Source organism: Ranitomeya imitator, chromosome 1, assembly GCF_032444005.1.
Source record: "Ranitomeya imitator isolate aRanImi1 chromosome 1, aRanImi1.pri, whole genome shotgun sequence".
NCBI lineage: Eukaryota > Metazoa > Chordata > Amphibia > Anura > Dendrobatidae > Ranitomeya > Ranitomeya imitator.
The window spans coordinates 918,744,032-918,759,034 of NC_091282.1; the positions used below are offsets into that span (position 1 = coordinate 918,744,032).

The 15,003-nt window shown below is 45.8% G+C and overlaps 1 protein-coding gene across 2 annotated transcripts in view; it reads right to left on the reverse strand.

Annotated features, from left to right (window-relative positions):
- HERC3 (HECT and RLD domain containing E3 ubiquitin protein ligase 3) overlaps positions 1-14,784 on the reverse strand; it is a 132,256-nt gene extending 117,472 nt beyond the window's left edge. For both annotated transcript variants that reach the window (XM_069743539.1, XM_069743538.1), the window contains exons 1-2: positions 14,680-14,784; positions 4,255-4,504 (exon numbers count right to left, since the gene is read on the reverse strand). In XM_069743539.1, coding sequence (XP_069599640.1) covers positions 4,255-4,480 — 226 coding nt within the window. In that variant the 5' untranslated portion in view covers positions 4,481-4,504; positions 14,680-14,784. The remainder of the gene's footprint in view (positions 1-4,254; positions 4,505-14,679) is intronic.
- Between the last annotated feature and the right edge of the window lie 219 nt (positions 14,785-15,003).

Consider the following 15,003-nt stretch of genomic DNA (forward strand, 5'->3'; position numbering starts at 1 on the left):
TTTTTTGCGCTAATCCACCTCCCCCTTCCTTATTCCAAGTGCCATGACTAAAGGAACTGATAAGTTGATCTAGCCGTGTTATGGCTTGTGTTTTTTTTGTGGTACGAGCTGTACTTTAGATTCTTTGTACCATTTACTGAAATACTACATTATTGCCGCATATAGTAGAAATCACTATCACCTAAAAACGCCAACAGCAAGATGGTTTTCATAGAAAAACAGTCATGGCAGACACAGGGGTCTTCAGCAGACACGGGCTGTCATAGCAAACCATCAGCACCATGCGGCTGAGCGCTGTAATTGCTGCTATCAGAAGCTGACGGGCATTTATTAAGTTAATAGCAGTGGGCAGAGGTCCGCTCCACAGGTAGCTGTTAAAAGGCACATCATGTTTGAGTAACTCAGCCGTCATCTGCCGGGTATGGTGCGGGCTCAGCAGCTGAGGCCGCATCAAAGACAGTGCCCGGGCACTAGACACACACCGGCTATCAGCTCATTTCTATAATTGGGAATTGTATTACCGTAATTAACGTTTAGTCATCATTTCTGTGAAATTTCGGCATTGAAGAGGAACATGTGACACACTGATTCTTTGGTATCCATGGTTACAGTCACTGATATAGTGACTGTTAGTTAGCTATTTGCTAGTGGTCATAACCATGGATACTTAACCCCTTAACAACCCGAGGTATTTTTGGTTTTGCATTTTCATTTTTCGCTCCCTTCCTTCCCATAGCCATAACTTTTTTTTATTTTTCCGTCAATATGGCCAAGTGAGGGCTTATTTTTTGCACACCAAGCTGACGTTTATAATTATATCATTTTGGTGCAGACACGATCTTTTGATCGCCCGTTATAAGGCTAGGTTCACATTGCGTTAGCAGCAGCCCGTTCAGCACATACGCTAATGGGCTGCTGCTAGCGCAAGTGCCTGCGCTACATCACGCTAGCGCAGATGGAGCATCTGCTAGCTCCATCTGCGCTAGCAGTGACGGACCCGGAAACGCTGCAGCCAGCATCTCGGGTCCGTCACTCAAATGACGGCACATCGCTAGCGCACGCCCATTGTGGGCGTGCGCTAGCGATGCGTTCACCATTGCATTCAATGGCGGTGTTAACGGACTACGTTACACCGCATTATGCCGCGGTGTAACATAGTCCGTTTAACGTAGTCAATGAACGCAATGTGAACCTAGCCATAGATTTTAATTCAAAGTTGTGGAGACCAAAAAGCACATAATTCTGGCGTTTTGACTTTTTTTTCTCGCTACGCTGTTTAACGATTGGGTTATTTATTTATTTTTTATTAATAGATCGGGCGATTCTGAACGCAGCGATACCAAATATGTGTAGGTTTGATTTTTTTTTTATTGTTTTATTTTGAACTAGCTGAAGAGCCCGACGTTGCCTGGGCATAGTAAATATCTGTGGATAGTTATAGCACCTCACTTCCCTTATTTTCCCATCACGCCTCTCATTTTCCCCCTCACTCCTCCGATTCCCTCCTAACACTTGTCATTTCGACCTCACATCTGTCATTTTCCAATCACTCCACTATTTTCCCTCACTCCTCTCATTTTGCACTCACACCTTTTCATTTTCACCTCACACCCCTCATTTTCACCTCACACCTCTTATTTTCCCCTCAGTATATACATGTTTGTCATCTCCCTTATATATAGCATACACCTGTATGTCACCTCCTGTATATAGTATATACCTGTATGTCATCTCCCCTGTAAATAGTATATACCTGCTGTAGGTCATCTCCTCCTGTATATTGTATATAACTATGTGTCATCTCCTCCTGTATATAGTATATACCTGTATGTCATCTCTTCTATATATACTATATACCTGTATGTCATCTCCTCCTATATGTATATGTATATATATATATGTATATATATATATATATATATATATACACACACACACACACCTGTATGTCATCTCCTGTATATAGATATACCTGTATGTCATCTCCCCTGTATATAGTATATACCTGCTGTATGTCATCTCCTCCTCTATTTTCCTATGTGTCATCTCCTCTTTTATATAGTATAGACCTGTAAGTCATCTCCTCCTGTATATAGTATATACGTGTGTCATCTCCTCCTGTATATAGTATATACCTGTAAATCATCTCCTCCTGTATATAGTATATACCTGTGTGTCATCTGCTCCTGTATATAGTATGTACCTGTATGTCATCTCCCCTGTATATAGTATATATCTGTGTCATCTCCTCCTGTATTAGACCTCGTTCACACGTTATTTGGTCAGTATTTTTATCTCAGTATTTGTAAGCTGTCATCTCCCCTGTATAAAATATATACCAGATTTTTATTTTTGAAGGATAATACCAGACTTGTGTGTGTTTTAGGGCGAGTTTCAGGTGTCAAGTTGTGTGTGTTGAGTTGCATGTGGCGACATGCATGTAGCGACTTTTGTGAGATGAGTTTTGTGTGGCGACATGCGTGTAGCAACTTTTTGTGTGTAGAGTTACATGTGACAGGTTAGTGTAGCAAGTTGTGTGCAGCAAGTTTTGCGCATGGCGAGTTTTGCGCGTGGCGAGTTTTTTGTGTGGTGCGTTTTGAGAATGTGCAAGTTTTGTGTGAGGCAACTTTTGCATGTGTTGCAACTTTTGTGCATGTGGCAATTTTTCCGCGTGTGCAAGTTTTGCGTGTGGCAAGTTTTCCATGAGGTGAGTTTTGCACGTGTGGCGAGTTTTGCGTGAGCCTAGTTTTGCATGTGGCGAGTTTTGCGCGTGGCGAGTTTTGAGCGGCGACTTTTTTTTTGTTTTGACTTTTATGTGGCGAGGTTGGCGTATGTGTGGTGAAATGTGTGCTGAGGGTGGTATATGTGTTCAAGCACGTGGTAGTGTGTGGCGCATTTTGTGTGTGTTCATATCCCCGTGTGTGGTGAGTATCCCATTTCGGGGCCCCACCTTAGCAACTGTACGGTATATACTCTTTGGCGCCATCGCTGTCACTCTTTAAGTCCCCCTTGTTCACATCTGGCAGCTGTGAATTTGCCTCCAACACTTTTCCTTTCACCTTTTCCCCATTATGTAGATAGGGGCAAAATTGTTTGGTGAATTGGAACGCGCGGGGTTAAAATTTCGCCTCACAACATAGCCTATAACGCTCTCGGGGTCCAGACGTGTTACTGTGCAAAATTTTGTGGCTGTAGCTGCGACGGTGCAGATGCCAATCGCGGACATACACACATAAACACATTCAGCTTTATATATTAGATGGGGCGAAAGGGGGGTGATTTGAATTTTTTAAATTATTTTTTAATATCTTTAAAAACATTTCTTTTTCACTTTTGGCATGCTTCAATAGCCTCCATGGGAGACTAGAAGCTGCCATAACCCCATAGGCTCTGCTACAAACAGGCGATGGACAGATCACCTGTATGTAGTAGAATTACACACTATGAGCATCGACCACTGGGTGGCGCTCATAGCAAGCCGGCAGTGACAACCATACAGGTCTCCACAATACCTCTGGTTGTCATGCCAACCTACCGATAATCACGTGACAGGGGTCACCGGTGGGCGGCATTTAACAGGTTAATAGCTGCGGGTGGATCGCGATTCCACCCACGGCTGTTCTGGGCAGGCACATGTCAGCTGTTCAAAACAGCTGACATGTACCAGGAAAGATGTGGGCTCACTGCCATAGCCTACTTCAAAGGGAAGGAGTCCGATGTCGGAAGGGGTTAAAGGGGTTTTCCCCATCTCCAAAATCCTATCCCAATATGTTGTAGGGGTAATAATAATAATATTAGCAAATACCTCCAGTTAGCGAATCAGCAAAACTATACTACATTTCTAGGTCTCTTTCCTCACGTGAGGGCATTGCAGGACCTTAGGTATCCATGGATATGACCACTTTTATAGTTACAGTTAGTTAGCTAGTTGTTATAACTATGGTTACCAAAGGTCCTGCAATGCCTGCACATGTGGAAAAAGACATAGTGAATCAGAAAAACTATACTACATTTCTATACTACTGGAGGTATTTGCTACTACATTTTGGGATAGGCACATGGTGTTGGAAATACCCCTTTAAAAATTTGCGGCAAATTTATCATTTAGATATAATATTTGATAAATAGGTGCCGGAGTTTAAATAAGTACTCTATATGTGTTTGGTGTAAATTACCACATTATTTTATTCTTATAAATGTGGGCCAGTATATTTATTTTTCTCCTATAAGAAGACAGAAATACACTAGTCATACCTGGTGTGCCGTCCTCGTGATCGTGACCAAGCTGGCCCACGCTGTTACAACCACAGCTATACACTCGCCCATCTTCTAGTAGAAACACGGAATGATCCTCTCCACAAGCCACTTGCCTAATAAAGTTAGACAGAGGGAAGGTCGATATTCTGGGCTCCGGGGTAATGTTTAAAATTCCTTGATTAAATCCAAGTTGTCCAAAAGCCGACTGCCCCCAACATAACATGGCTAGTCCTAAGGTTCTGGATACCTAAAAATAAAATTATAACATAAAATGTAATTATAAAAACTTGATTCCAGCTCACCCGGTAGCTCTATGCTCATCCACCTGGGGGCTCAGACACCGGCCTCGCCCTGGCCTCACATCAAGGAAAATAGAAAAAATTGGAGTCCGGCTCAACAGGACTGGATTTTCCTTTTCTTTTTATTTTTCAAAAGAAAATATAGTGCATACAAAAGAAAAAAATTTACATGGTCGACATGACCCAGTTGACGCGTTTCGACTGCACTAAGCAGTCCTACTCATGACTCATAGATAGATATAGTGAGGCGACCGACACTGAAGCAATGAGTGTCATGTCCCACCAATCGGGAATCATACTGTATTGCATTATCACTGTATTCTTGCTGGCTTTTGAAGTTTGCCCTGTCTCTCTCTCAGTAGTTCAGCTCTGATGTAAGTAACCCCACCCTTCTTCCCCAGTTAGGCTATGTTTACACGTTACGGACTTTGCTGCCGATCTGCAGCGGTTTCCCATGCGTTTACAGTACAATGTAAACCTTTTCAAAACGCAATCCGCAGTGCACATGCTGTGGAAAAAAAACGCGCGGAAATGCAGCAGTTTACATTCCGCAGCATGTCAATTCTTTGTGCAGAATCCGCAGCGGTTTTAAGCTATGTTCATACGCAACGGGTTTTGCTGCGGATCCGCAGCGGTTTCCCATGCGTTTACAGTACAATTTATACCTATGGGAAACGCAATTCGCAGTACACATGCTGCGGAAAAAAAAACGGTTTTACACCTGCTCCGTAATAGAAAACCGCAGGTAATTCCTCAGGTAAAAAGCAGTGCCTTTTACCTGCGGTTTTCACAAATCCGCTGCGGAAAAATCCGCAGACCTCAAGAATACGAATGCACATATCCTTAGTGTTTGTTGGCCATCATTCAAGGTGCATCTCTGAACATCTCTGGTTCAGAATTGTCTTTTCACCTGCTGAGGCTGTTACATATACTGTTATTACTTTGCATTATACAAGAATTCAGCCTGAGCATAAACGTATGCAGGAATTTTCATATGTGCCTCTACAGTTGAGTTGACCCTTTCTGACAAAGTTCTTGGTGTGAGTACTGGCTCATACAGACGTCCATAGAAACACTGTCTAAAGAGCCCCAAACTTGCAGCCTAGTTACGCAGGCATGATACGGAGGTTGCCATAAATCCTCATATAATACTAGTTTGGACGTCACCTATTCTTCTCTACTGCCCTATACACATGAAACATGTGTGTTTTCAATGCTGTGACTTAGTAAGCCGCTGCCAGACACCTTAGACAGCATCAGACCTCTAGTGACAACAAAAGTATCAGGCTTGCTGAATCTAACATGCTTCTTCTTCCCTTCCCGACATATACTGCTGGGGAAAGAGTCAGCATAAATGTTAAAGCGGTCAAAAATTGTGCCTACGGCTGACAATATTTCTACTCCATATGGGCACCTATAAGTTTGTCACATTTATAAGATATGGCCATGATGGCATGTCTGTCTGAATATCATTACCACATACTATATACCGGTATATATTAATGTATACTACAGAACAAGCAAAATTGGCTTCAGATATAACGTTTACATCTCAGAGTTTCATACAGCGCTGGACTAACTCTGGTAGTCGTGGAGCTGTTGTGCGCATGCGCAATCGCTCCAAACACTATTGTTGGCAAATAAAGGCACTTCAGATCCACGGTCATCATGTGTGGACTAGGTTTTCTTTTCCCCAGTCCACCTTTTGGCTTCAAAAACTGCATTAAAATGTCAGGTGAGCAAACTCCTAGCGTGCACCACTCATCCATCCTGGCTTCATTGGAACGTCTGCGCTAGTCTATCAAAACCAAAGAGATGTGTCCAATAAAACGTGGCTTACACGTCTTTGTTTATTCTTCACCTCTGCGATTGCTTTATTCTTGGCAATAAATGACACGAGGGTGTAACCAGGAGCTATCCGTCATGGCAATGACCACAGCACGCAGGATTATGGAACTGTATGCATAAGTGTAAAGTCAATCGGTAGTACCATACGGTATTCTTTTTAAGACAGAAATAGGCACCTTGTCTACAGGACGGATTGTGGCAGAGACTCTTCATACTCCGGCAGGACGGAGCAACTTTATTACAACTAAAAATAATAGAATACACACTTCACTGTGTAATAAAGAATTGAAGGCATTTTTTAGGTCACCTACGTGAAAAACAGCGAGACCAATACATGTTAAGTGAGATGATCAGCAACTTAACGGGTGAATGCAAAAAAACAGAATATGGTGGCTGGCAGCAGCTCACCCAGACAATGCGTAGTTAATAAACGCTCTTCACTGTATTAGGAGACAAAACAGAAACTTATGTCCTTGCCATAGGGAAAAAGTAACAATTGTGCACACAACAGAGAAATCCCAACAGACTGAAGGAAAGTGCAGATATGGAAGTCCAACTAATGCTACTTTCACACTGGCGTTTTTTTTAATACGTCGCAATGCGTCGTTTAGGGGAAAAAACGCATCCTGCAAAGTTGTTTGCAGGATGCGTTTTTGCCCCATAGAGTTACATTACCGACGCATTGTGACTTTTTGACACGTCGCAATCGTCTTGCGACGGTTGCGCCGTGTTGTGGCGGACCGCCGGGAGCAAAAAACGTTAAATGTAACGTTTTTTGCAGCCGACGGACCGCTTTTTCTGACCGCGCATGCGCGGCCGGAACTCCGCCCCCACCTCCCCGCACCTCACAATGGGGCAGCGGATGCGCCGGAGAAATGCATCCGCTGCACCCGTTGTGCGGCACAACAAACGCTAGCGTCGGAATCTCGGCCCGACGCAATGCGACGGGCCGAATCCGACGCTAGTGTGAAAGTAGCCTTAATAGTAAAAAGTCACCAGAAAAAGTCACCCACTCAACTAAGCAAGGCCTCATTCAGACGTCCGTGAGTTTCATGAACAGAAAACATACCCATTGTAGACTATGGGGCTGTTCACATATCCATTGTTTTTGTTTGGCTTGTTTCCGCTCTAAAAAAAATGGAATGTTTTTGATTCGCATCACGGATTACATTTACCCGTATAAGTGTCACTACTGAGCATGTACATAAAGTGCAGCACAGATTCATCTCCACTAAAAGCCGAGACTCTTAGATAAGGAACAGAACAGGCATTTATAGGACATTTCATAACTTTCCCAAATTATTATGGGTCGGAGTCTGTCCATTTTATTCCAACTCCACAGCCCTGGTCTAAAGGAAGTTTTCCAAGCATGATGAATACAGCCACTATCTAGGATTATAAAATACACAAACTTCTATGGGCACTGACCTCAATTTTGTTTCGCCGAAGTGCCAGAGTCATTGTAGCTTCTAATCCCAGTGATCTCCGTCGCGCAGAAAAGGTGCACACCCGACTTCCCTCCTCCCAAACTACATAGTAAGCCTGCCATTTGCAATGCCCCAGTATAATAAAGTCCTGCCAGGCAGCTCGCTTAATTGTGAGGCAGTTTTATATTCCGGGCAGTGTACATCATAAAGTATTGTTTATTTAATACTTACCTGACTTTATATTATGGCAAATTGTGTTGGGTCTGTTCTCTGCCCTTAATAAAAATGTCCATTCAAGCGGTTGCCCTGACATGAGACACTGCCATCTATGCTGGTGCGCATGCGTGATGCACGTGTACTTGGACTGCGTCGCTGAAGGCCTCTTTGAGGCATTATGGGTTTATGACATCCGAGGGGGCCGGATGTGATGCAGCCAGGGTTCAGTGACACGTCACACATGATACAGCTCGGACGGCCGAGATTCAGTATTTAAAGGGAGTCTGTCACCCCCAAAATCGTATATGAGCTGTGGCCACAGGCATCAGGAGTTTATCTACAGCATTCTATAATCACGGATTGCTAGCGATATCGTTTAGTGTGAAGGTACCTTTACCCATATGGTTCGTGCTGAAGTTTGTATCCTCCATATTTAAGTTTGTGAATAAAGAAATCTTTTTTTCACGGATTTGGTGAAGCTGGACAGTTTCTTCTTTTGGATTCTACACTACCTACCTGTGTGCCAGGTGCCATTCTGCTCCGACGCACAGCGATCACAGACCACTCCTGCTGGCGAGTCAGCTGCCCCTGCTGACATCATGTCGATAGAGCGGCTGGCTTCTTTTCCGCTCTGCTGACAGGGCGGAATTTCCAACATCATTTTGATTGACAGCCAGATCCCTACTGCCTAACTGGGAGAGTTCAATCTGCATGACATCGGAAGTCACGCCCTGTCGAAATAGCAGGGTGGAAAAGAAGCTGCCGCTCTGTCGTCGTGATGTCAGCAGAGGCAGCTGACCTGCCGGCAGGAGCGGTCTGTGTCGGGGAAGATCAGAGCTGGGCGCAACAGGCAGGTAAGTAGTAAAAGCTGATGGAGTGGTGCTGTAATGGCTGAGCATTCTAATAGCATTGAAGGTATGTAAGCTGACTAACTCTTAATATGTATCCCTTTAAATCAGATATCCCAATGCAAACATTAACCCTTTAACAACATCTGCCGTATATGCACAGCTCAAGTCAGTAGCGAGTGCATAGAGCGTCTATGAAGAGCTCTGCCTCAAACTCTGACAGCAGAATCACCTTTCCGCCTGCATGGGGGGTGTTATTCTGTGTGCCCATTGGCGCTCCTATGATGCAACTGCAGGGCACCGCAGGTTGTTATGATAGCTCGGGTCTGTTGGAAGACCTCCATGACTGTCAATAGAGTGATCCCTTGAAATCCAGCCTGCATCTGGGCTTGAAAGGAGACTGTGATTTTTACTATATGCAGAAATACTCGTGGAAGTGTGAAATATCCGAGTCCAGTCTGAAGACTTGTATGGGTGCACGTGATCCATTTATCAGATACACACAGCATTCTGTGGGAAACAGAGATTGAAAAAAAGAGTTGTCAGAGTAGCGGACAACCCCTTTAAGAATCAGGTATATGATATAGTGCTCAGACCTCCTTGTGGGAGAGGAGAAAGCAGCGTCGATCATAACCTGGACACAGCTTTAACATGGCTTATGCACACACTCCATTCAGACAGAATTTACAAAAAAAACAAAACCTCCATGGGCATGGTCTCGATCAGGTTTGCATGCTATAATATTGGAATACCATTATTATTAGGTGACGTCATAACAATCCAAAGGCTCAGCTTTAGTGACTGGCCTCCAATCACAGAATGAACAGTATGAGATAGAAAAGGTGGCAGCACTGGGCCTGGTGTTAGTCTAGCAGACGGTGCCCGTCGCTGCAGACACGTGGCTCTCGCCCTACTATCCCCTGAATATTGCCTGGAGTCACCCTCTAATGCCACGCATCCTCCAGGTGACAGCCTGTGCACCGTGCACATCTATGGCATCAGACCGGTATTTCAGGCACACACCAAGTGTTACATAAGCTGGGGCTAGAAGGATCTGCTTGTGGCTTATGTGTCCGCGGGCAGAGTTCATCCGTGTCTAGTCGTAAATGGCTAACCTGGACGTGTGCCACACCTTAGTCATGGCTTTATCACCTCTCAACTAGGAACCTCCCTGCGCAGTCAGCTTTCTAGGGCTTTACAGAAATGCTCCTCTACAAGCCTGGAAATCCCCAGAAGATGGCCGACATGTCAGGGGAAAAAAAAATAAATTACCAAGCATTGCCCGGGCTGTGATCTAGCGATGCTGGATTTTCATTTTCTCTTTGACATTGCACAATCCACATCTTGTTTGTTTGTGGTCACAGACTCCACTTCAGAGCTTTTAGTCCTTATTGTTTATCACACTAAGGCCATGTTACCTTACAGGGGACCTCCACTACTTACCAAGGCAATAGAAGCCGGACAGCGGATTCATGCTGCCTAAACCACGGGCATCGCGAACCCCAGAACGCACTAATCTGGTACACTGCGACATTGCTGGATGGAGACTAGACATCTCAGGACTAGTCCATGGGCCCACTCCCTGCCAGCTTCTGCCCCCAATGACTGACAGGTCTCTTTCTATAAACATACATATGAAGAGACCTGCCAGGCCAAGAGAGGGGGGTGGAGAAGTCACTGGGCTTCGGCCTCTTGGACTAGTCATCAAAGTGACCACACAGGCTGCAATAACAGAGCCGCTCTATGATTCATTATGCCGGTGGCATGAATCAGCCCTCAGGCGCCCTTTACTCTTAATGGGCATAGGGCAATGTACGATACCAAGACTTATTCTCTCCACACAAGCCACTTTTCCACACGGTGCCCTCTGCTGACATCAACATCCAGTAAGGGGCATCACGAGAACACTGAAGCCTTTTCATTCTCAGGATTGGTGGGGTTCCTAAAGGGGATATGCCAGCACTTTATGAGATGCTCCTTTAAACCTGCCATAATTCAGGTAACAGAAGCCATAGACCGCTCATTTACTGTATATGGGAGGTCCGAAAACAGAAACGATGAAATACAACATGGAGGAAGGAAAACAGGCTAAAGTGGGTTCTGGGGAGAGCGCGGCCATATTACACTGCTAGAACTAGAGGAGCGCTTTACATTACATGTGTTCTACACTTGCCTCGGATTACATGGATTATTCACACCCATAAAGGGAAGAAGTCTGGTTCTCGAGGTATCTGGGAAATACCCGAGATGTCATCCAAAAGTTAACTTCCCTTTAAGGGGGTTTTTCCGGGTGCACATTTCTGCACGCCATCGGCATGCCTGTGGTAAAATTACGGTAAGTCCAGCACTGAGACTCCATCTACACCACAGCTCCAGTGACCACTTACCGGCGGCAGTGGGGACGTTACCTCAACATATCTACGGTAATCACTGGGCTCGGCAGCTCAGGCCATCTACATCCTATGTAAGGTACGTACAGGTTTCTGGAGGCTCCCAGAACTGGGGATAGGCGAGACTTACTAGGGGTCAAGAGGACAAGACATTTTTTGGAACATCCTGCTGAGTAATACTTTTGAAGAACACTACAGTTAGACAAGAAATGGCTGCTAACGGAGAACAGTAGTCTGCACCAAATCTGTAGTGTTGGCCTTTACGGTCTAGGATATGTATACACCTGCAGGAGGACGAGCTGCTGCGGTAGAGCTATATATATATATATATATATATATATATATATATATATATATATATATATATATATATATATATATATATATATATATATATATATATATATCTCGGTCATGACGGGAGAGGGGCAGATCCTCCACAGGGTTATTGTAAGGGTCCAGTATACAGGCACAGTGGGTCCACCATTCTGCAGCCGGCCACTGGGGTGACAGGCACACCCTTTGCTCCAGTGATATTACTACTCCATACCCTACAATTATGTAGAACGGGGAGAAGGAATAGTTAAAGGGAACCTGTCACCAGTTTGTGACATAGCAGCTACACATGTCCCCTTATTCAGCGTCTGCTATGCATCCCCTTAATCCTTATATAACCCCGACTCCCCTTGTGTACTCCCGAAAAGCCTTTGTAATTTCTCCCGCGCTGTATGGTAATCTTCTAAGTCTGGTCCGATGGGCGTGGTATTGGGCCCCTACATCACTCTCATCGGCTGTTGCTCGCCATTACTTCATGCGACATCTTGAGCCTGCTCAGAAATATTGCGTTTCGCGCCTGCGCAGCATGCTTTTCCCAACTGTGGGCAAAGCAGGAAACCAGCAGTGTCATGCGCTGGCAAATGTAGTTCCATGCACATGAAGTACGTGTGTCGGCACATGACACTTCTGGTGTAGGGGCCCGATACTACGCCCATCAGACCGGAATTAGACGATTAACCAGAAATTACAAAGGCTTTTCATGAGTATACAAGGGGAGTCAGGGGGTTATATAAGGATTTAGGGGATGCATAGCAGACGCTGAATAAGGTGATATGTGTAGCTGCTATGTCACAAAACTGGTGACAGGTTCCCTTTAAGGATAAAATTTTAGTCAGCCTTCAGATCTGCAAATGAAGAAGAGGTTAAGAAAGCAGGCTGAAGACGTAAGTACATGACAGTCACTTCATGAGATTGGACGGGGGTCAGGGTACAACTATACTGAAGATCCATACACGGCTTACCAATGGGACACATATCTAGCAAATATTCATGGCACATTATGGCGATAACACATCCATCACACCATAGCGCCAGGGATGGGGGCATTGCCTACTCCATCACACCATAGCGCCAGGGATGGGGGCATTGCCTACTCCATCACACCATAGCGCCAGGGATGGCGGCACTACCTACTCCATCACACCAGGGATGGCGGCACTACCTACTCCATCACACCAGGGATGGCGGCACTACCTACTCCATCACACCAGGGATGGCGGCACTACCTACTCCATCACACCAGGGATGGCGGCACTACCTACTCCATCACACCAGGGATGGCGGCACTACCTACTCCATCACACCAGGGATGGCGGCACTACCTACTCCATCACACCAGGGATGGCGGCACTACCTACTCCATCACACCAGGGATGGCGGCACTACCAACTCCATTACACCACAGATCATGGTACTACTGTACTACACTATAGCACAAGGGATCATTTTATAAACTACTCCATTATACCACCAAGGACTAGGCCTTTAACTATTTCACTACACCATACCACTAGAGGCAGGAAAGTTAACTACTTCACTATGCGCCAAGAGATGGTAGCATTACCTACTCTACTACATCATAAGAGACATGGGCATTACCAACTTCACAAATCAAAATTACCAAAAATCATATTAAAAAAGCCCCCTCATTAATATTTGTTTCATTAAACATGTGTATGTCATGTAGTAATATACTCCCCTACTGCTGCTCTCTTCTGGATCTAGCGCCGATCTGCTCTGCTTCTCAGTAACGTCACCGCAATTCAGACTCTCCGGTTTGCTCTGTGTGTGAACCGGAAGTCTCATTGAGGCCGGGTCACACAAGCGCACGTTCTCTTGTGAAAGAGATTCGGGGCGATTATGCCAACTTGTCAGAGTTTGTTCTGAGTGTCACCTGATTCTGTCACATGAGAGAATTGCAGCACAGGTGTGGGGAAGATGGAGAACAGAATTTCTTCATCTTGCCCATTGTGTCTGTGAGCATACATCGGACTGCACTCAGATGACATACAAGTGCAGTCTGACTTTTCACCCAGAGACTTGTATGGGGGAGTGTGATCCGATCATCAAATGTACTAACAGCATGTTGTGATTGTTTTCTCATATCAAATTCGGCATGAGGGGAAAAAAAAATAAAAAATTGCAGCTCTGTACTGCCCCATAGTATAACCTTGGTCAGAGGGAGTCTACGGAAGCCCATTTTGATGCTCCTTAGGCTTACAATGTAGTAGAGCGCAGTATAACCCGAAGAGTGTGCGGAGCGGTGACAGCACCGAGAAGCGGAGCAGAACAGCCCTAGATCCAGGACATAATACACTCACTATACACAGATAGATTCGTGGGAGATTAGAGATGGTGGCACTGGGGATATTATTATTAACCTCAAAACCACCGGTAACATACAGTTCCTGAAAACCAAGTGCTTAGCAGTTCAAGAGGTTGTCAAAGTATATTGGTGGGGCCTTGATTTGTGATGAGCGAAGGTGTTATCTGAGCATGCTCGAGTCCCCGGGGCTGTCAGACACATCATTGCTTGTTGGCCCACCCAGCATGTGTTGTGTGCCATGCAGTCCCGGGCACACGCAGGTGACACGCTATCACAGCACGGTGGCTCATCATAGTGCAGATGTCGGCACCCCTTGGTTTAGTGGGCTCCTCGCAGATGGCAGGGGCTGTGAACATGTCCTGCTACTGGGCCCTGATGATGGCAGCGGTTCTCTAGTCACACATCACGTGGTCATCAGTAACAGAAAAAACCTGGACCAGTCACACAGTGAGCCAACCCTGAGGGGTCTGTGATCAGCTGGATCCGGGACTGGGAGATTTTATTGTTTATGGTCCCAAAACTGGAAATAACTGACCCCTGCAGACGATCACACCACGGCGCTGTGCCCACTGAGAATACAGCCTCCAGCACAGTAATCCCTTCCTGCCGCCACTGGCTCCTGCACTGCCCCTGGCACCAGTGCCCTGATACCTCGGCCAGCTAGCCGCCACACCGCAGCCAGTCGTGTACCGGAAGCCACAGTGAGAGGGGCGCAGAGCGGCGACCACTCACCTGGACCCGTCTCCGACCTGCGCGACCACCTCAGTCACATAATAACATGGAAGTTCAGGCAGGCACAGACTCCCACACAAGCACCGCCCACTGCTCTCTGGGAGTGACAGCGAGACTGTCCAGTCAACGACAAGCACCCTCTCTACGGGGGCGGGCTTCCCTGACAGCTCCCGGCCGCCAATAGCGAGACCTCTAGGCCCTCCAGTAGGCGGGCGGGAGAGGGGGCGGTCCTTGTCACTGACACTGCGACTGCGTGCAGTAGAAAGATGTAGTCCTGACTGCAATGTTGTGTTTAGCAGGTGTAGGAAGCACGAGGCATGTGGC